The sequence below is a fragment of the Kogia breviceps genome, chromosome 2, assembly GCF_026419965.1.
Source record: "Kogia breviceps isolate mKogBre1 chromosome 2, mKogBre1 haplotype 1, whole genome shotgun sequence".
Taxonomy (NCBI): Eukaryota; Metazoa; Chordata; class Mammalia; order Artiodactyla; family Physeteridae; genus Kogia; species Kogia breviceps.
The window spans coordinates 175,373,474-175,395,932 of NC_081311.1; the positions used below are offsets into that span (position 1 = coordinate 175,373,474).

The window sequence follows — 22,459 nt, forward strand, 5'->3', positions numbered from 1 at the left end:
CAAATCACTACACAGCATACCCAAAACTAACATAATATTGTACATCAATTATATTTCAATAATAAAAAACCCTGCCCATTAGCTCTTCTCAACAACAAAATGTAAATAACTTACAGCATTTACCTACTAAATGTTATTAAATTGAATTACTTCAAAAACATTATAAATAGAAAACCTGATAAATTTCTGGACTTCTTATAGAACACATTTGCTTAATAATGTATAAGAATCATTGATATAATGTTGACAAAGTTGGATGGTCCAACAGAAAGTGCATAGGTTTAAAGTTTCACATACATGGGCAAGAAGCCTAGTTCCACCACTTATCTGGCTTTTTCACCACAGGAAAGTCACTTAGCCATGCTGAGCCTTTTTCTTATTAAGCGAAATAAAGATAACAACAATTACCTCCCATGGTTGTTGAAAGGATTAAATAATATATCAAATGTAAAGTAAATAGCACAATGCCAGTTAGAAAAGTATGTCCTCAATAACTATTAGCTCTCGTTCAAATCCATTTCAAATATAGTGATAACAGAACACCAAAAGCCTGGAATGCTCAATTTGTTTTATATTTTACTCCTCACTATAAAAATTAATATACTGACCTTCTATTTATTAGTAAAAATTAATGTATTCCACTTCTAATTCTATAATGATTCTCACTTATCTTTGAGAATTTGATAAAAATGATGAACTTCTTCCTCCCCAAATACCACATATATACACAGTATTTTGCATCAATTTAGGGACATTAACAGATTCTCTGATAGATTAGAAACTATATTCTAGCTGGCTGTTTAAAATAAAATTAATTCAAATTAAATAAAATTAAAAATTCAGTTCTGGGCTTCCCTGGTGGCACAGTGGTTAAGAATCCGCCTGCCAATGCAGGGGACATGGGTTCAGGCCCTGGTCTGGGAGGATCCCACATGCCGCAGAGCAACTGAGCCCATGTGCCACAACTATTGAGCCTGCGCTCTAGAGTCTGTGAGCCACAACTACTGAGCCCATGTGCCACAACTACTGAAGCCCACGTGCCTAGAGCCTGTGCTCTCCAACAAGAGAAGCCACCACAATGAGAAGCCTGTGCACCGCAATGAAAGAGTAGCCCCCGCTCGCCGCAACTAGAGAAAGACTGTGTGCAGCAATGAAAACCCAATGCAGCCAAAGATAAATAAATAATTAATAAATTTAAAAAAAATTCAGTTCTTCAATTGTACTGGCCACATTGCAAGTGCTCAATAGCCACATGAGGCTAGTGCCTACTGGATAACACAGATATAGAACATTTCCATCATCCCAGAAACTTCTATCAGAGCTGTTCTGGAGTATTAAAATGGTATGATAAGTAAAACTATTTTTCTCTGTGCTTCTGTTTTGTTTTGTTTTATAAAATATCTAGGTATCTCTCTTTGAAGCAGATTCCCAAGAGGATAGAGGATGTGAATATTTTGCCTATCACTGAATCTCTAGGGTCCAGCACATAATAAGCATTCAATAGGTATCTAAGAGCTGACATTATAATTTTGTTTTGGTTACATTAATCTAGCAAAAATTGTCTAAATTGGTAAAGACCAGAGCTGAAAGCTGTGAATATGAGCATATAAATAGTTAAAAAAAATTTTTTTAAGTAGCAGGTCAATATATATGTACTGCCAACTGATAAACTCCAGTGAGGGCTACCTACACAGACTTTAAATTTTTCTAGCTATACATTTTGGCTAGATAACTTAAGCAAAATTCTAAGCCCTGTCCACAGCCTATTCTATTCAAGAACAGGAAAAATATATATTTATAGCTAATTATTTTTCATTATTCCTATCTGGGTTTTTTTTCCTAGATAGAGCAGTTGGATAACTTATTTTTAAATAGTATGTATATATTCACAGACCGTCATTTTTAACAAAAGAAACATTTTAAAAATTCACCAAAGTTTTATAACTTAAAGATTATGGCATTAAGATTTTAGAAAATCTATTTCTTTTCAACATATATTGAAAGCAAGACAAAATTGCTGCTATATACATAACAGTAAAAGGTCTAATAATAATTTGGCACTTACACTGACACATTTTTTCTAATGGTATATTCATCCAAATCGTCATCAGAGCTGCTATCAGTTGCATCAGAATCCAGACCCTCTTCAACATGAGACAACAGCCCTGTAGCAGACAGTGCAAATCTTTGGATTTCTGCAGCTGTACACCGTGCAAAGCCATTTTTTGTATCATTCCACAATTTATTCTCTGCAGTCAATAAGTTGATGTCTGGTTTAATTTCAGTGCATTTAGGTAAACTGTTATCCAAAATTGTGGTAGGTTCATGAAAAGTCTTCATTTTGGGGAGTTGATGTTCCATAGAAAATTTCATTTGCTGACCACAGTGCTTAACAACATGCTTTGCCAGGAGCATCTGCAAATGTTTCTGAGTTCTTCTAGCCTGGCTAAGTAAAATTTTCTGTTTGCTTACACAATGAAGTAAACGAGCATTCACTTCCTCCTCTTTTCCAGCAGTTGAGGAACTAATAGGCACGTTTGAGTGGTCAGGCCCAATTTTGTTTTGAGCACAGTGCAATAAACCCTTTTTAATCTCAGCGTCACTATCTTTACCCAAAAGTGCATTCTTTTGGTACCACTTACAGTTTTTCAGTTGTCCTTTATCTACATTAGTGTCTTTGGTTATATCTGAATCCAAAATAGTTTGTACATCTGTCATGCACTGACTTGTGGTATCTGACAGAGGTTCCTTTTTGATGAACTCTTCAGAAGGAGAATGACAGATTTTACTGAGCTGAATGTTGCTACCATTACACACTATGTTTTTCAGCTTATTGCAGTGGGGTTCCCCTAATTTCTTTTGTTTATAATTCTCACTGTATTTATTTAATGTAGCATTAGAACTCATTAAAAGAACAGTCTGGTAATGTTTTGAAGACTGAGGGGAGCCAAAATGTTTTAAATTCACAAAATTAGTGCTAAGAGTAGGTTCAGGAGTTGGAAATCCCAGCATCTGAGAGAAAGTGTCTCCTTTTAGCTTTTCATCTACAGTTCTTGGACCTTCCATGCATAGCATCTTGTCCGACTCCATGGTACTTGGTAAAGATGAAAAGCAGATACCCTTTGTTGCTGCCTCCCTCAGAGCTGGGGTCATGGCGAATCCTGCAGATAATTACTGCAAACCTAAAATAATGTAAAAATAAATGATCAAATATCAAGAAAAAAGTTTTATGCTTATACTTTCCCCAAGGGCAACACTTTCAATGTCTCTGATTAAAAAGTGAATGGAACTAAATTCCTCCTCTATTCCCCAACTCCTAACATTATCTCTGCTCTTTGCTAGCACATAAGGAATTCAATAAGGACTATTCTTCATTCTGACTGTGGGCCTAATACCCAAAACTCCAGTGAAAGTTGCACAGTGCCTAGTATTTAAGAGTTAGACAAATATTTGTGAATGCAATTCCATCTCAGGATTCCATTTTTTGGACAATGTTTGGTGAGACTTAAAAGAAAAATCCAAACTGGGATTCATACTTGAAAATGTGACTCAATCCCACACTTTCAGCCAAAAGTATTATTTTTATAAAATATAATAAATTGCTCAAAACCTTCATTTCTCAATTTAAACTTCACAATCTGAACAGTATTAATAATAATAACTAAAATGTAGGAAATACGGTAATAAGATATAAATGAACTGAACTACAAAAAAAGTATATAATTGGGAACTCCCTGGTGGTCCAGTGGTTAGGACTCTGCACTTTCATTGTCAGGGTAAGGGTTCAATCCCTGGTCGGGGAACTAAGATCCCACAAGCCTCACAGCACAGAAAAAAAAAAAAAAGTATATAATTTCACAGGTGCTAAAAATAATGTGGTAGTAAAAACTAGCCTAATCTGCAGTGTGCAAAATTTTTTTTCTGAAAGAGCATCTGCAATCATTATTTTCCTTTTCACAAATGGATAGTCACCAATTATCATTATAGAAGCTCTTACTCCTGCCTGAAAAAATAGGGGGGAATGTAACAGATGACACTAAAGATTAATCCCATAATTAAACAATATTTATTGTATTTTATCAAAAGAAAAAGTATAAAACCATATATTCTGACTCATAAAAATGTTAATCTAGTACTATTAAAAATTATGATCGAAGAGTTAGTGAAAAACATTTTCTTCATTAACAATTACAAGTTTTTGAAGATACTGTGGAACTATGATACTCCATAATTTTTGTTTCAATGCACATGACAGTTAATAGCCATTTAAATGGCCACACTCCCATACTGTATGTCCCCAGGAGGTAGCTGTAACTCTAGACCCTTCATTCTTGTTTAAAAACACACAACCAAAAACTGATTCTTTGCAAAGACTAATAAGAATGATCAAAAGGAACAAAAGGCACAAAAACTTCTATGCAATTAAAATAAAAATCTACACACAGGGTTAAGAGCAAGTGATAGACTAGAAGATAACTACATCATATATCATTAGACAAAGGATTAGTATCCAGAATATATTAAGAACTCCTAGAAACAGGCAAAGGTTACAACAGTCGGACACTTCAAGGATGATGACCTCCAAATGGTCATTAAACATATACTCAACTTTACCAGTAATAAATGAAATGCAGATTAATAATGCAAGAGACAAGTTTTCTAATCACCAAATTGAAAAGAGGGTTTTAAGTCTGAAAATATCACTTACCATGGGAACATGGGTAAATAAGATTTCTCACATCTATTTGAACTATGAATTGATTCTATAATTTGACAATAATGTGGAAAATGTGTTTGTCACAGGTACACAAGAGACCAGTGTTTGTATGAGCAAAACGCTCTTCCAAAGCAACCTAGATATCTAACAGTGAGAGAATGGATATTAAAACATGATGGAATACTAGAATAGCAGTTAAAAAAAAATGACCTAGATCTGTATGTATCAATATGGAAAAACCTCAAAAACAGAATAAAGTTTAAAAAAAAAAGAAATGATGCAGAATATATATAGTATGGTACCATATAAATAAAACACAAACAGAAAAACATACCATATTTATGTACATATACATGTGTATGTTTATGTGTTTACAAGAATAAAAAACAAACCAGAAAAATACCCACCAAAGTTGTAACAGTAGTTGCATCAGGTAAGTTCCATGAAACAGAACTAAGAATGGTGTTTTAAGAGGAGCTGAATTTTAACTACGATATTTTATTACTTGGGGGAAAAAGATTAAATGAAATATACCGTTGTTAATTCTGTGATAAAAATAAATGTTTGCTTTTTTTTTTACTGTATAATGTCTCCAAAAAATGTAGATTTCTGTGTAATTTTCTATCTCAAAATTTATACACTTTTATATAGTGCCTCAAAAATAATAAATCTTATATGTAACAGATTTTCATTTATTCTAAGTCCAAAACAAATAGGAAAACAAAAATAACCATAATATTGGGTTTTCTTTTAAAAAATATATTTTGCACTCTACTTTTATGAGAAATAGAAAAATAATTATAAAACAAGCTAGCGTTGGGAAATTTTTTTTTCAAGATGCAGTCTGTCACTTGATCAACTCAATGACCTATAACTTCTAATTTATAAACATTTACAATAGTATTTAAATAACTACATTGGCTCTTTGAGGGAAACTGCCCTAATCACAGTTCTCTCTGAGGTAATCATATTCAAAAGATACTATACTCTATCCCCTCCTTACTCACCTTCTCTCTTTCAAAAATTTGAACAGGGTGCTAAGGATATAATCAAAGTGGCTAGCAGCAGGGGCAGAAGGTGAAATAAGAAGAAGCAGTGGAGTTCATCTTAGGCCCTGGATAAACTAAAGATAAGGGGAAACTAAAAATAAGAAGCCGAAAAAAGATACTAGATTAATAGATAAGAAATGGAGTTGGTAGAAAAAAGAGAAGGGAAAGAAATGTAGACATTGAGAGTGGCTAAGGAACCTTTATGGTAGAGAACTAGAATAAAACATACACATAAAAACTCTGGTAAGATCTCTAGGGCTTACTTGGTATGATAGGCAGCTTCTAAAGTGATCTTAATAATCCCCATCTCCTGGTATTCATGCCTTCGTGTAATCCTCTCCTCTCAAGTGTGGACTGGATTTAGTGATTTGCTTCTAGCAAACAGAATACAGCAGAGATAATGGGATGCCACTTTTAACATTAGGTTACAAAGATACTGTGGCTTCCATCTTGTCACCCCTCTCATTCAGGAGCACCAGCTGCCATGATGTCAGCTGGGAAGACCATTAGGGCAAAGAACTATTGTCTTCAGCCAACAGACAGCAATGACCTAAAGCCTGCCAACCAGCCATGTGAGTGATCTGAGAAGCAGATCCTTCTTCAGTCAAGCCTTCAGATGCCTGCAGCTCCAACCAACACTTTGATTGCAGCCTTGTGAGAAACCTTGAGCCAGAGGCACCCAGCTAAGCCATGTCTAGATTCCTGACCCCCAGAAGCTGTGAAATAAATGTTTTAAGCCATTAACTTTTGGAGTAATGTGTTACATAGCAATAAATAATTAAAACACTTGGATATAAAGATTTGGGGATTCTGGACTCTGGAAGGCCCAGCCATATCACAGTTCCTATTCTAGGATTTCCATGAAGTTCTTCTGTACTCTATTCCCGACTCTATCCTTAATAAAAAACCCTAGCCTGAAAGTCTCTCTACTTTGCAACCAAAAGAAACTCACAAAAATAACTGTCTCCTATTATTAAAAAAGGTTAAATTATGTTCATATAGTTTTAGCATAAACCTCAAGTCCATTTATTCCAATTTTTTAAAATACCTAAATATGTAATCACTGTGTATAAACAATGCTTACTGATCATTCTAAACTCTACCACTTCTGACTACCTCCATATTAACATAAACAACTACACTTATTACTAATATTTTTAAGATCTACAACTGCTTGGATTTTTCACTATTTTGTTAACTACTATGTTGTCAAGATGCAAAAGTATCTAACATATAGCAGATACTGAATTAATACTTGGTGAAAAATAAGTGGTTGCCATTATACTTAAAATCCAAAGTTTTTCTTACCATGGCCTACAAAGTTCTACACTATCAAGCCCCTGACTACTTAGCCTCCTGTAACTATCTCTATGGGTTACTGCACTCCATAAACACTAGCCTCTGTGTTATTCTTGAAACACACCAAACAAGTCCTTACTTCCGGACTTCTTATTTGCTGGAACAATTTTCCACAAATAAGATAGCTAGCTCCCTCACTTCATTCATGTTTCTGCTCTACAGCCATCTCCTCAGAGAGTCCTGCCTTGACTAATTATTTATAATAGCTTTAGCCCCTCACTTCATGATTCTCCATTCCCCTACGCTGTTTTATTGTTCCTTGGGGTGCTAATGTCAGAACCTGACTTTATATTACATTCTAGAAAGTAATATAGTCTAAGGGCAGAACTCAATTTTGTTCAATGTTCTAATCTTCAGCACTTAAAACAATGTCTAGCACACAACTGTCAGATATTTGTTGGCTGAATTAATAAACAAACAGACAAGAGTCATGATTTTTAAAGGTATTCCAGAACTTAAGTAGTAAAAGTAGTAACAACACCTATTTCAGTTACTATTTTTAAAATAAATGTTACAAACACAGCAATGTATAAAAAGAATAATAAGTCACAACCAAGTATGGCTTATTCCATGAATGTAAGACTGGTTCAACATTTAAAAAAATTTAATCATTGAAATTCACCATATCAAAAGACTAAAGAAAAAAAAACAAATAAAAAGCATCTAACAAAATCCAGTATCTGTTCATAATTAGAAAAAAAAAAAAAAAGAACTCAGTAAATTAGGAAAAGGAGGGAAATTGCTTAACCTGAAAAAGAGTATCTACACAAAAGTCTAGAGACCGCTTCATGGTTAATGATGAAAGACTGAATGCTTTTACTATAAGATTGGGAATGAGGCAAGGTGTCTGTTCTCATCACTCCTATTCATCATCACATTAGAGGTCCTAGCCAGTGGAACAGAAGAAGAGAAACAAAATGCATAGAAATCTGGAAAATAAAAAGTAAAACTGTGTCTATTCATTGATGACATGATTTTCTACACAGAAAATCCCAAGGGATCTATAAAAAAAAGCTCCTAGATCTAATGAGTTTACTAGGGTAGCAGACATAAGGTCAAGATACAAATATCATTTATATTTCTAGATACTGGAAATGAAAAAAACAAGAAATAGAAATTTTTAAAATAGTATTAATTCCAATAGCTTAAAAATATGAAATACTTAGGTATAAATCTAACAAAAAATGTGCAGGATCTACACACTGAAAAAAACCACCACCAATGAAAAACAATCAAGTAAGATCTAAATAAATGGACTGACACATTGTGTTCATGGATTAATTATTCAATATTGTTACAATGTTAATTCTCCTTAAACGGATCTATAGATTTAACACAATCCCAATCAAAATCTTGGCAGAATTTTTGCTAATATCAACAAGTTGATTCATAAATTTGTATGGAAAGGGAAAGCAAATCGAATAGCCAAAACAAGAAAAAGAACAAAGCTGAAGGACTCATACTACCTATCTATTTACAGTAGTCAAAATGAACATGGATTGGCAAAAGAATGGACAGATAGATCAATGGAAAAAATAGAGAGCTCTGAAATAGACCCACACGTATATGGTCAATTGATTTTTGGCAAAGATGTAATGGCAATTCAGTGCAGAAAGACTTAGTTATTTTTAAACAAATGATTCTGGAACAGTAAGGCATCCATATGCAAAATCCTGAGCCTTAATCCACACCTCATACCTTATACAAAAACAGTCATATCCATCAGAATGGATCATAGACCTAAATGTAAAACTTAAAACCATAAAATGGGACTTCCCTGGTGGCGCAGTGGTTGAGAGTCCGCCTGCCGATGCAGGGGACACGGGTTTGTGCCCCGCTCTGGGAAGATCCCACATGCCGCGGAGCAGCTAGGCCCATGAGCCATGGCCGCTGAGCCTGCGCGTCCGAGCCTGTGCTCCGCAACGGGAGAGGCCACAACAGTGAGAGGCCAGCGTACCGAAAAAAAGAAAAAAAAACCATAAAATGTCTATTAAAAAATAGGAGATCTTTGTGATATTGGGTTGGGCAAATATATTTTTTAGCTATGACACAAAAAACATTATTCATACGAGAAAAAAATTGGTTAACTTGCACTTCCTCAAAATTAAAATAAACAATAAATTAAACATTTAACAACTATTTAAAACATAACAATTGAGGAGCCTTTGACATACACATACAGAAGATAATATGTCTAGGAATTAGTGGAAATCAGACGTGCAAAACTCCTGAAAGTCACTGAATTTACCATTCAGGTTAACTCTGAATAATGGTTTTGACCATTATACAGTTTTAAATTGCAATTATTTTCAATGGTATTTCATTTTTACACATAATAGACAACTGGTTAGAGGCAGAATGCATAAGGAATACTGATCTGAGAGCATAAAATAATAATTCTGCAAATTCACCTGACGATATCTCCATTAGTTCCATAACTAATGATCAAAATTATTTTATAGCATCTAAAAGGTATCTCCAGTATTTCAGAGGCCAATTTAAGACAGTGAGAATAACTAACCACAAGACTGACCATCTGGTTTTCATTTGGGTATAAATCCATCTATACCACAACAAGTTATTTATAGAGAAGTGCTTGTGAATGACAGCTGTAAACCTATTTCATCTTTTAAAAACAAAACAAATAAAAATTTTCCAAAAATATGGAAATTAACCAGTTGACTTTTCAAAAGCAGAAAATGAAGAAACGGCCAACATTAAGACATAAATGTAGTTTTGTCTATTTTTGGTAGAAGCTGGATTTTAAACTCCATTTAACATATATTTGATCTAAGATCAAACATTCAACAGTTCAGTTAACACATATTTATTGAGAAGTATGTAAGAGACACTACCCTAGGTACTAGAAAGATTGTAGAGAGCATGACAAATAAGGTTTCTATTCTCACAGAGCCTACATTCTATCTAGCAAATGGTAGATAGAGAATATACAAACAAGAAAACAAAAAGATCAGAAGTAAATAGCGGTCTCATAGTGTTTTTATAAAAATTATACAAAGTAGAGTAATAGAGCATAACTACACTGCAGTAGGAGCTAATTTAGATTTGTAGATGAAGGAAGACTTCTGTGTTGGTGACATCTGCTCTGAGACTTTAAATGACAATAACAAGCTAACCAAGGTTTGGGGTAAGAGCTTTCCAAGGAAAAAAGACAATTAATAGAAAGCTGCAAAGCAGGAATAAATTCGGTGTGTTTGTGGAACAAAAATTACAAACTTTTCTAGACATAATGAGCCAGAGAGAGAAAGGAGTTTAGGATCAAGCCAGGGGGTTCACTCACATTTATCTGAACAAAGGAAGAGGTGTTGTTACAAAGGAGGAAAGGCCTAAGAGGAGACTTAGAAAGTCCAGTTAGTGGGACTTCCCTGGCAGTCAGTGGTTAAGACTCTGAGGTCCCAATGCAGGGGGCACAGGTTTGATCCCGGGTCAGGGAACTAAGATCCTGCATGCTGCACGGTGTGGCCAAAAAATAAATAATATTTTTTTTTTTTTTTTTTTTTTTTTTTTTGCTGTACACAGGCCTCTCACTGTTGTGGCCTCTCCCGTTGCGGAGCACAAGCTCCGGACGCGCAGGCTCAGCAGCCATGGCTCACGGGCCCAGCCGCTCCGCGGCATGTGGGATCTTCCTGGACCGGGGCACGAACCCGCGTCCCCTGCATCGGCAGGCGGACTCTCAACCACTGCGCCACCAGGGAAGCCTAATAATATTTTTAAATGCACACTTCCATTCATTAAAACATTAAAAAACCCCAAAAACCAAAAAAAAAAAAAAGAAAAAAGAAAGTACAGTTAGTGAGAGAAAAGGGAGTGTATGTAATTGAGATTCCAAAGTGTTCAAAAGTATGTTAAAAAGACATGGGCAGCTCTATCAAATGCCATAGTGAGGTCAAATAATATGAAGATAAAGAAGTGATAGATGATATATTACTTTCTAAGAAATCTGTTGAAGAGTCTTGCTTTTTCTTAAAAGTAAATTAAAGACATACCCCACTCCAGCTTTTACTAGCCTTCCATGTGGGGGAAGGGAAATACCTAACCCCAGGCCCATCTAGCCATCCTATGCCACCTAAGAGGTGGAAAAATCTGTGAAGCATTTGTGAAGTTGGGGCACAGCCTCCCTAAAAGACAGACTTAATCATCAGACTATAGAATGCTTCCTCTATACCTCACATCTTACAAAAACCTATTTACTAAAGTTCTTTTTACTAGGTATATCATGTCCCCTCTTTCAACAGGAAATTACAAGGCATACTAAAATACAAAAAACACAGTTTGAAGAGATAGAGCAAGCATCAGAACCAGATTCAGATATGAGAGGAATGTTGGAATTATCAGACTGTGGCTTTAAAAGAACTTAAACAACAAATTATGATTTTCTAAGGGCTCTAATGGAAAAAGTAAACAACATGCAATAACAGATGCATAATGTAAGCAAAGATATGGAAATTCTAAGAAAGAATCAAGAAGAAATGCTGTAGACCAATAACACCATAACTGAAATGAGAATGCCTTTGATAGGTTCATTAGTAGATTGGACATGGCTGAGAAAAGAATCTCTGAGCTTGAGGGTATGTCAATAGAAACTTCCAAAATGAAAAGCGAAGAGGAAAAAGACTGAAAAAAAAGGAACAGAATATCCAAGAATTGTGGGTCAACTACAAACAGTGTTAACATACATGTAATGTGAATACTGAAGGTGAAGAGAGAAGAAATATTTGAAGAAATAATGACTGAGAATTCCTCCAAATTAATGTCAGACATCAAGTCACAGATCCAGGAAATGGAGAGAACACAAAGCAAGATAAATGTCAAATTAAATAGCATATGTCATTCAATAAATGAAGTACTGTATTAAAATTATATTACATGAAATTATATATAATAGCCAATAGTATGCTTATAACAAATAATAGTTCATTAAATTATTTTTTACTAAAAATTATTTATCATACATTTTTCCCATTAGAATGAAAGCTGCATGGAGGCAGGATCTGAATATTTTCATTCACTGCTGTATCCTAAAATATTTTTGGGTACATAGTAGGCCCTTAATAAATATTTCCTCAATAAATACCATCCAAAATAATAAAATCATTAAAAAATTTCAAGGAAAAGTACTCATAAGATATTTTATTGTGAAAGGGGTCTTAAGGCTAGGAAATATTAGTATAGAACATTGCTGTCCAATAGAAATATGATGTGAGCTAAATATGTAATTTTAAATTTGCTACTAGACATATTTTAAAAAGTAAAAAGAAACATATGAAATTTGAATTTCATTGTACCCATTATATAGAAAATATAAAATATGACTCCAACCTGTAATCAGGATAAAAATATCTTTGAGATATTTTTTTTATGTGTGCTAAAGTCTCAAAATACAGTGTTTAGTCTACATTTAGCACAAGTCAATTTGGACTAGTTGCATTTCAAGTGCTCAATAGTCATATGTGGTTAAGGATTACTGTACTGGACAGTATAAAGTATACTGTACCCCTAAAGTAAACAGGAATCAACCATTAACTAAAATATTTCAGTCCCAAAGTTCTCAGCCAAATATACCATTTAGTATTTTTAGACACCTATGCTTAGGTTATACAAAAAGAATGTGAAAAAAGCAAATCCTCAAACAGTTTTCTAAGCATCTTGTTCTTCTTATGAATATTGTTTCCAGTTATTCTGGTTTCTAATTATTTGGTTTCTAATTATGCACATATTGGGTCGAAAAAAAGTATTTGGATCTTCCCTAAATCTAAGAAATTTCTTTCTAGCTGCTAAAACACTGTATTCTATTTACTCTCGGCACCACTATCATATTTGATGATTATTTATTTTATATACACCCAAGATACTCAACGAAAATAGGTCCCTTCTCTAAAAAGAATTTAGTCAGTCCATGATATAGGACTTTAAAGAAACTGGAAAGAATAAAACTGAGAAAAAAACAACTAAACTTCCTTAACCACAACACACAGAAACGAAAATAGTAAGCTAACAACAGGATTTAAGAAGCAAAACTGCAAGAAATCATATCACCCTTTCAAAGAAAGCAACCAGATAGATTATTCTGATTATCTGTTAAGAGGCAATAGTTCTAGATAATCCAAAAATCAATTATATTTCCTGGGCATGAACTTCACTTTCATGTTGTACAACAGAGTTTTCAACCTGCATTCCAATTTAAGTAAAAATAAATAAATAATAATAATTCCTTAGCACATCCACAGCCCAGAAATTTTAGAGGTGGCCAACCCCCCCCAAAAAAAAACCCCACCCAAAACCAATCCATTATAAAACTATTACAGGTAATCCACCAAGTAAACAACCCTATAGCAAAAAGTCCAGATTTCAACATATATACATTTTCTTAGAAGTATCTTAAAAAACTACCAACCAGAGAGAAAATTTCAGTAACACAAGCCAAAGTTTATTCATTTAAATTACAAGCATTTAAAAACTACAAAGAATCAAAACAGTTTTTTTCTTTTTGGCTATATTAAATTTCATTATTATAAATAAAAATCAAATTCAGAAAAATGGGGGAATTGTAAAGTCAAGTCTATACTACAAATTCTAATTTGGGGTCTACAATTTAATCCAAAGAACATTCACTGTGAATTAAGGAAGAAATTAGTTATTCTGATATTACATTACTAAAAATAAGGAGCCTTGCCCTGTTGTCTCCAAAATGCTTCCACTATTGACTTAATCTTTAAGATTTAGAAATCATATGTATTTATGAATTTAGCATTAATTAACTGTAATCTGGTCCCTTGGACATCATGAGATATAGTAAATACCATCATGTCATCCCTCGCTGCATTTACAGTGAGATCATTATGATAACAATAATTATTGAATTGATCCCAACACTAGTAACCAGGTCTTTACAATTACTGTGCAGGTCACATATACCAAATAATTTTTGGCATACGGTCTGAAGAAAATCAAAAGTTAGCTAATCTAGTCTATCCTCAGAGCTGAAACTAAGAATCTAGACAATTATAAATAAGAACCACCCTTCCTCCTGAGAATGAACATTAAAAATTAAAAACCAAATCTGATTTTCCATCCCCTAAAATACTACTTCAGATTTGATTATGACTTACATTCTAGTATGCACATGTATATTCCATATAGTCCATGGGGAATATCAAATCAATACCTACCCTCTGAACATTAAATTAACTCTTTCAATTGAAATCTGGATAATCCCAATTCTCTTCAATGCAGTAACAAATCAGGAATAAAAGTATCATAAAAAAGGCAGATTCATCCTTAAGTTAAAAGAAAGTGAAAAGACTACCAGCAGCATTTTGAGAGAGGGGAGAACCCTGAGGCAGAGACAAATATTAAATTATTTCTGCACTTACAATTTCAATGTGTTTCAGATAGCTGATCCATCATAATAAAAGAGAAGGAGCAGGAAAAAAATTCTTTTAGCAAAATTTGAGCAGCTCTTTCAAACATTACTGAAATATAAGGGAACTAAAAGTTTCTAATTTGTAACTCATAAAGTTAAATTAAGTCAATTAAACCAATTAAGTCAATGAAAGTAATGAGAAACAGTTTACATTCGTATAATTTTATTCCCCAAAAATATAGGAATTACTGGAAGATACTAAATACACTGTTGTGTTTTCAAGATCTCTTTATGCCACAAATGGGCATTGTCAATTTACAGCAGAAAACACTGTAGTAATTGGCATGACCAATTACTAGTTAGCTCAGTACTTTCTATTCAATAATGTTTATAGCTAAAACTCCTTCCACTTTGAAAACTATGCCTAAAAAGGAATTCTCTTTGAAGACTAAAGGAATTTAATTAAAGATAAAGCCACTTGGGTGGCCACATAACACATCAAACAGATCATACTTCAAACTTCAAGCAGAATTATTACTATTCAGTTATAAATGCATGACTCATAGGAATATGAGTCATTTTTTTTCTGTGTACATCAACTTAGATCCAGAAATTTACGTTTAGATTTCACACTATCATATTTGCTCATTATATACATTTTGGCTCCAACTTAATTTCACGTGGTTAAACACTGATTAATGATCTACTACCAAGTAAAAAAAAAAAATTTTAAATTACTTTAAACAACATGCTTGAAGATTCTTGATCTTATAGGATTAGAAATAAACAATTAAAAATTCATTAGAGATATTAACAAAGCCTTAATATTACAAATGATAGCATTTTCTCCCAATTCTGCAAGAGAACCGTCACATCCATATAGAAATAAAGTGTTCCTGAAAACCTAAAAATATTACCAACTTTTAAAAACTTTCATTATGAATCGTTTTCAGATTTTCATTACAGACTGTCTACAAGCAAGTGCAATATTCCATTTTTATTAACACTTGCTGGTTTATTTATCCCACACAGAGTAACAAGCACAGTTCAGTGCAATCTCTTCAGAACATTTAAAAGGGAAAAAAAAAGTAAATTTTTTGGAAATGAATACACCTTCCTTGCCTTTCTAAATCAAACATACTGAAAGTAATGTAGGATTGTATTGATGACTGAGGGTCATCATTATGTACAGTATTCCATTATAGTCCTGTGATATAGTAAGGACTTTAACGATAGAGGTATAATAGACGGTATGCTTTAAAGTCAGTAAACGGGTTGCTAATTTCCTATTAGCAGACACTTCAGGTGCAAGCAGTCTCATTCTTTGCTGTTTATAACTTGAGGAACCCAATCAGTAAACAATCTTCTAAACCTGAAAGAGACAGCTTTCGGCCTCCTTCAACTACTAATACAGCACAGACAAATGTAAAAGGACAGGAAGAGTGATAAATAACTGAACAAGTAAAAATTACATATGACAAGTAAGGTTAAAGGCAGTAAAAGATGTTAAAGGTAATTAATAGTTGTGCTATCAAGAACAATCTGAATAATGAAACAAAGTAACTTTAGACAGTAGGCTTTTTTTCCTTCAAACACAGAAAAGGCTACAAGTGAATATGGAGCAATTAAAGTGAAATTTGTAAGTGAACTCTACACAAGATAGACTATTTCCTTTATTCATTCATCCAAGTTATTATGATAAATGGCATCAAAACTGGATGGAGTTATTGGATAATGCAGCAGTTGGACAATGGGAAGTCACTAGAAGACAACTGTGGTAAGGTCAGTGAGGCCCCACCTGAATGGAGAAGTACTCAAAGTAATGAATCGAACAATATTAGTATACTGCCAACAATGTACTCCTAAACTGAGTAAGACAAAAAAGCAAGATATAATTTCCTGACCTTTCAGAGGTCAAAAAGATAAATATTAATGGTCAAGTTTGCAAGTATTTATTGAGCACCCACTATGTGATTTGCAGCACATCAAATAAATATATTCATCTTCCTCAAGCAGCTTCTAAGACAATAAAACACATGTATCACAGACACACGTGAAAAAAAAAATTTATGCTAACGAAAGCAAGGTTTTTTTTGTTTTACTGCTAATCCCAGATGATGAATAAAGATGTAATGTGAGGCACGCTCATACATTAGATGAGTATTAAACAATATAATACTCGAAGGTAATTTGGCGATGTTGCAAAAGCCTTAAAACACACACACACACACACACACACACACACACACACACACACACACCCCACCCCCCCAGTAATTCCTCTTTTACAAATCTAGGGGAAAATTTTCCAAAGATTTATGTAAAAGGCTATTCTCTGTAGTGAAATTTACATCAGCAAAACATTAGAAACATCCCAAACATCTGCCAACAGGAAAAATTTTAAATATGAAAGTTACATTATATAACATCGAGCTGCCAAAAATAATTTTTTCAATGACTAAGGACATGGGACTGTTTATGAGGTAAAGTTAAAATGATACTTTTAGAAAAAATACACAAATATGCATAGGAAAATAGTTAAAAATACAAATTATTTGTTTTTCTTATTTGCACCCGTCTTCATTTTCCAAATTATAAGATTATTTAAAAATAAGCAATTGTTATTTGAAAAGGCATATATCACACACACACATGGTAAATGTAAAAAACAAAAAAAAAATCAGTGTGACAAAATCGGCCTGGATTAAGAAAAATTTCATGTAAAAAATTAACCCAGAAGGGCTGGGTAAGAGAAGTAATGATAATCTATCTAGTTTAAAACTATGAGGAAATGGCAGCAAGCTTGACATTGATCTGATTAAGAAAGTTGAAAATAACAGAGAATCAAAGATAACAGTTACAACAGATTTTGAAGATATTCAAATATATCCTATTTCATGATCCATTTATCGTTTATATTCTTCCAGCATGCTGGCTTAAAAAAACAACGGACTTTTGTTATAAAACCGTATTGTCAATTTCTGTATTTGTAGTACTGGTAAAGATTATAAATCACTTTTACTAACACAAAACATGTGATTCTCATAACAACCTCTTAAGGCAAGGACAGCATTATGAAACTATTTACAAGAGGAAACAGATTGAGATCCGAGAGGTTGTAACCTGACCAAGAGAACAGCCAGTAAGAATTGGAAACAGCCGAGACCACTCACTGCTAAGCCTTTCTCAAACAATCCGCATTCCAGAACACCAGGTTTTTCGCTAATGTTTAATTAGTTTTTGAGCCACTTTTTCCTAGTCTAAAACACTGTCGGTTTTGCATGCAGTACTGGTAAATATCTCACTTAGCTTTTATTGCTGATAAACCTGCCCCATCCGGTCGGAATTTAAAATAACATCCTACTGACCCAAACTCAGCACGAAGTTAAGCAAACTGGTTAAGGAAAGACGAAGAAAGTAATCCTCTTAAATCTCGCCAGTTGACTAAAGTTTGGGTTAATCAAAAAGTAACGTGCTCCCCACAGTTTAAAAAGAAAAAAAAAAAAAAAATCAATCCCCGCAGACCGCTGATCCGAGGGTAAGGGGACAAGTGGGTCCTGCCCGGAGCAGAGCGGGCAGCGAACGAACCAAATACTAATTCTCTCGGAGTAAGAAAACATCGCAAGATCCAGCCAGTGCCTTCCCTCTCGGCTGTAAAGCTAGCCTCTTCCTTTCCAGTAGTTTCTTTAATAACCAGAACATAGTCTTGTATTTCTTGCTACCAACCACCACGTATCCTCAAATTTTCCGGCAACATCAATCCCTTCAGCACGCAGAGAAACGGTACAAACGAGGCAACACCATTCCTCAACAATTCTCTAGATTCTCCTCCATCCCACGTAATTCTAAAGGCCAAATCAACGTTTGCCTGAAATAAAGTGAAGATAAATAAGTAAAACAAAGGTCCCATCTAACGCAAACAACTCGGCCTCAGAGACTCCCCCAAAGAACCGACACCACAACCACGGCCAGCAAGGCGCGGCCAGCGAGGCAAGGGGCGGGCCCAGAAAAACCACGTGTCCTGCCCTCTGCGCACGCGCCAGCCAAAACAAAAGGGAGACTTGCCAAGCCCCGCCCCTGACCCACGTGACAGCGCTTAGATCCGCCCCCACCCTTCCCTCCACCCCTTCCCTCCCCTCAGCTTCTGCCAAAGCTGTTAGGTTTAGCCGTTTAAATTTGGCTGCGGTCCGACCCCTGCCGTAGAGCGCGATCCGGTGCTGGGACGTAGAATCCAACAGCTCAGAGGATTCGGGTGGGGGGCGAAAGGGCTGCCGATCGGTCGCCTGGCCCGCAAATCCACCCAGCGGTCTCCTCCGCTCTTCCCTCCCGCGCTGCCGCAGTCCCCGGCTGAGCAGACCCACCCCGCTCAGCCCGCCGCTAAAACGCCGGCCACTCGCCTGTTGGGGCGCCCTGGCTCCCCTCCGCCGCCGCACCTTCGGTCCGGCTGTGGTGGGGGCTGCTGAGGTGATCTCTAGCTGCCCGCCCGCCTCCCCCAACCCGGGGCGCCGCTGACTGGTATCCAGAGCGCGTCCCGCTCCCGCCCCGGCCGCCGCCGCCGCCGCCGCGGTTTAACAGTCCGCCAGCTGCCCGCAGCTCCGGGCGGCTCGGGGACGGAACCCTGCCGTGATGGAGGGGCAGTGGGCGGGGCGCGGCGCTGGCCAATAGCAGCGGGGGAGGGGCAGCCCCATGCAAATGAGCTCGGGTGGCGGGGAAACCCCGGCAGGGGGCGGGGCCCGCAGAAGCGGCACTGAGCGTTCTGGAAGCGGCTGGAGGTCTGCGCCCAAACGCTGCTGCATAGGGGGCGGGCGGGTTCCGCGCTGCTCCTGCTTCCTCCTTCTGCGGTCCCCGTGCCAGCGGGGAAAAACACACACACACCCGGGCGACTTCCCGCCCCTGCTTTGCTATTTCTGTACCACCCTGACAGCAAAAACAAAGCGAGAGGAAAGTCAGGTTGCCTTACGCCCTGCCGCCCGCGCCGACTCCTTGGCGGCCAGACCATCCCGCCCCGCCGCTGGAGGGGCAAGTTTTAACAAAGCTTTGTCACTGTTGCCAAGTCTCTACGTGTCCGTGCGTTTGCATTTCTTTGGGCTCTGCGCTCAAATCCAAAGTCGTAATTCCGTACCACCCCCGAGGGGCCCTGAAAGAGGATGGCAAATCTGTCTTGGATCTAGCTGGGTCGTTTTATAGTAAAAAAAATCAGTAAGGGTCAGCTCAAACATTTAAAAAATCTGTACAAAGCTGGCTTGAGTGGCGTTGGAGTTAACTCCGTTCTGCAGTAGCGCAGTCAAATAAATTGATGGAGTTTTACGCGGAGATAGTTGGCCAGGGACACAGAAAAACATCGCTGGGAGTTTTGCACCTGGCCCAGCGCTCCGCTCACCACGAAACTACACCCAGGCATTTACCCAGCCACGCACTCAATTTGTGTGTGTGTGTTTAAATAACTGAGCACTAAATATAGCTCCTTAGGCTGTAGACGGATTACAGGCTTTCCTAAGCAACTAATTTACACATGGAATCATTTAGGGAATGAAGCGCACTAAAATTTTAGATCCGCAAAGACAATTGCCCTTATTAATAGGATAAGATCTGGGGGAGGGGGCGTGGAAAACAAGGAACTGGAGTTTTAGCAAAACATAAGACATGACGCAAATTACTGGAATTGAAAAATAACCGGCTTGTTTTTGGTCTTTTTAGTAGACTGTGACATAACTGCAATGATTTTTATGACAAGCTGCATTTATAGGAGAGAATACTTTTTTAAAATTGCTCAGAACAATAATCGCACCTTCATATGGGATAAGGGAAGTGTTTCAGAAATCGATTTACCATCATTGGAATAAAAATCGTAAGTGAATGATGTGTTGTGAAAATAATTAAATCAACAAATATTTATTGGATATTCAAAGGAAAGGCTGTCGTATCCCTGCGGTCAGAAATACAAAAATGAATAAGGCATTAAAAAAATTTTTTAATGAACAATCTGAGAAGTCAAGCAAGTGTTATGATAGTTCAAAGAAAGATTTTATGTGGTCTGGGTAATTTAAAGGACTTTAGGCAGTGAAAGAAGGAAGGCATCAATAGTTCAGAAGATAGTATCTTTGAGTTTGAGTAGAGGTGTAAGAAATGACACTGCATACCCTATTTTTTTTTACCCCATTTAACCACATATTAAGGACATTGTCCCTTGACACTGAATATTATTCTAAAGCATGACTTCAATATTTATAGCAGATGCATGCCAGTTTTCCAGAGACTGTAGAATACCAAAGCTCCTTAATAGAAAAATTGACATACTGAACTTTGTCAAATTGTTTTCTATATTATTCATTCAGCAAAAGTCTGAAAAATGCATGTAGTTAATTTTTAAACATCAAGGATATATTGTTATTCAGAAGGTACATTCAAAGCATCTGATTTCCAAGAAAAAATATAACACTGGCTAGGAGACTTCCAGAACCAGCAAGAACAAGGAGAAGGGAAGGGCACCATTCTTGCTGACAGAATTATTACCTATCTGGAAGCATTTAAAAGTGTCCATGTAAGCAGTATTATAGTGATTTCATGAGATAATCTCTCCTCAACACTGGTTTTTATTCAGTCACTCCTTTCACTCAGGAAACGCGTGCAGCACTTAATATACAGCTGACATTATGATAAATGCTAGTGATACAGAAGAAAGATCATACCTAGTCTTAAGTAGCTCACAGCCAAGAAGAGGTTACAAGTACAGCCTTTTCTATCCCCCTTCTCTGCTCTGTTTTTCTCTATGGGATTTATGACCATCTAATGTAACACAGATTTTGATTCTTTCGTTTGTGTTGTCTTGCCTTTCTAATCAGAATGTAAGCTCCATGAGGTCAGGCACTTTTGCTGTTTTGCTTACTGCTATATCCCCAGAGCCCAGAACAGGACCTGACAGATGTAGGTTTTCAACACATATTTGTTAAATGAATATGTGCATTTAATTCTCACATTCTGCAAAGTGAGTGTTATATTCATTTTCCAGGTGGAAAAAAAAAAAAAACTCAATGAGGTTAGATAATATATCGATTCTCACACTAAAAAATGGCCAAATTTAGGATTTGAAAAACAGACCTGCCTGGCTCCAAAGCCAGAGTTCTTTCCCCACTACCTCTCATAGAATAGAAAGCTAGTTTGGAAGCCTGAATTATTATTCCTCTATATTTCCGTACCCAGGGCAACTGTCCTCCCCTGTCATATTCTAGTATATTTAATTCTTTCTTTTTATAATCATGTTTAAAAAGTGGAATAGGAAAAGTAGCAGGGCTAAAGGTGATAATTCCTATTCAGGACAGATTTAGCTTTAACTAGCCAGGATCAACAGACAAGCAGACAAAAGGTAGGGATACACAGTAAGAGCTATAGGATTCTTAGAACAAGGGAAGGATACAAGAGTAGTCAGAACAAGCCCATGACTTTAGAGGGGCCAAAAAATGACTCCCTGTGTATACAAATATACATAGCACCTTTATTCACAATAACCCCAAACTGGAAACAACCCAAGATCCATTAAATGGTGAAAAACCAATTGTGGTACATCCATATAATGGAATGCTACTCAGCAATAAAAAGAAACAAACTGTTGGTACATAGGACAACGTAGTTGAGTCTCAAACAGTATGCTGAGTGAAAGAAGTCAGACACAAAAGAAATATTTTATGATTCCATTTATATAAAACTCTAAAAAAGACAAATCTAACCCATAATGACAGAAAGGAGAGCAGCAGTTGCTTAGGCTTGGAGTATGGGGAATTGAGGGGGAAGGGTATATGGGGTAATGGAAATACTCTCTACCTTGATCAAGGTGGAAGTCAAATGGGTACATGCATTTGCCAAAACTCATCAAAATGTATACTTAAAACAGCTACATGTTATTGTATGAGAATTATACTTCAATGAAGTTGATGTTTAAAACAAGGGCTCCCT

The 22,459-nt window shown here is 36.1% G+C and overlaps 1 protein-coding gene across 9 annotated transcripts in view; it reads right to left on the reverse strand.

The window, feature by feature from the left end:
- Positions 1-19,145, reverse strand: part of KANSL1L (KAT8 regulatory NSL complex subunit 1 like) — a 168,186-nt gene extending 149,041 nt beyond the window's left edge. The window contains exons 1-3 of one of the 9 annotated variants that reach the window (XM_067026793.1): positions 18,907-19,105; positions 17,878-18,377; positions 2,066-3,182 (exon numbers count right to left, since the gene is read on the reverse strand). In XM_067026793.1, coding sequence (XP_066882894.1) covers positions 2,066-3,153 — 1,088 coding nt within the window. In that variant the 5' untranslated portion in view covers positions 3,154-3,182; positions 17,878-18,377; positions 18,907-19,105. Of the gene's footprint in view, positions 1-2,065; positions 3,183-5,124; positions 5,222-6,029; positions 6,141-17,877; positions 18,378-18,906 lie in introns of those variants that run through there. The other 8 variants (XM_059053759.2, XM_059053757.2, XM_067026797.1 and 5 more) reach the window with 8 other exon arrangements.
- Between the last annotated feature and the right edge of the window lie 3,314 nt (positions 19,146-22,459).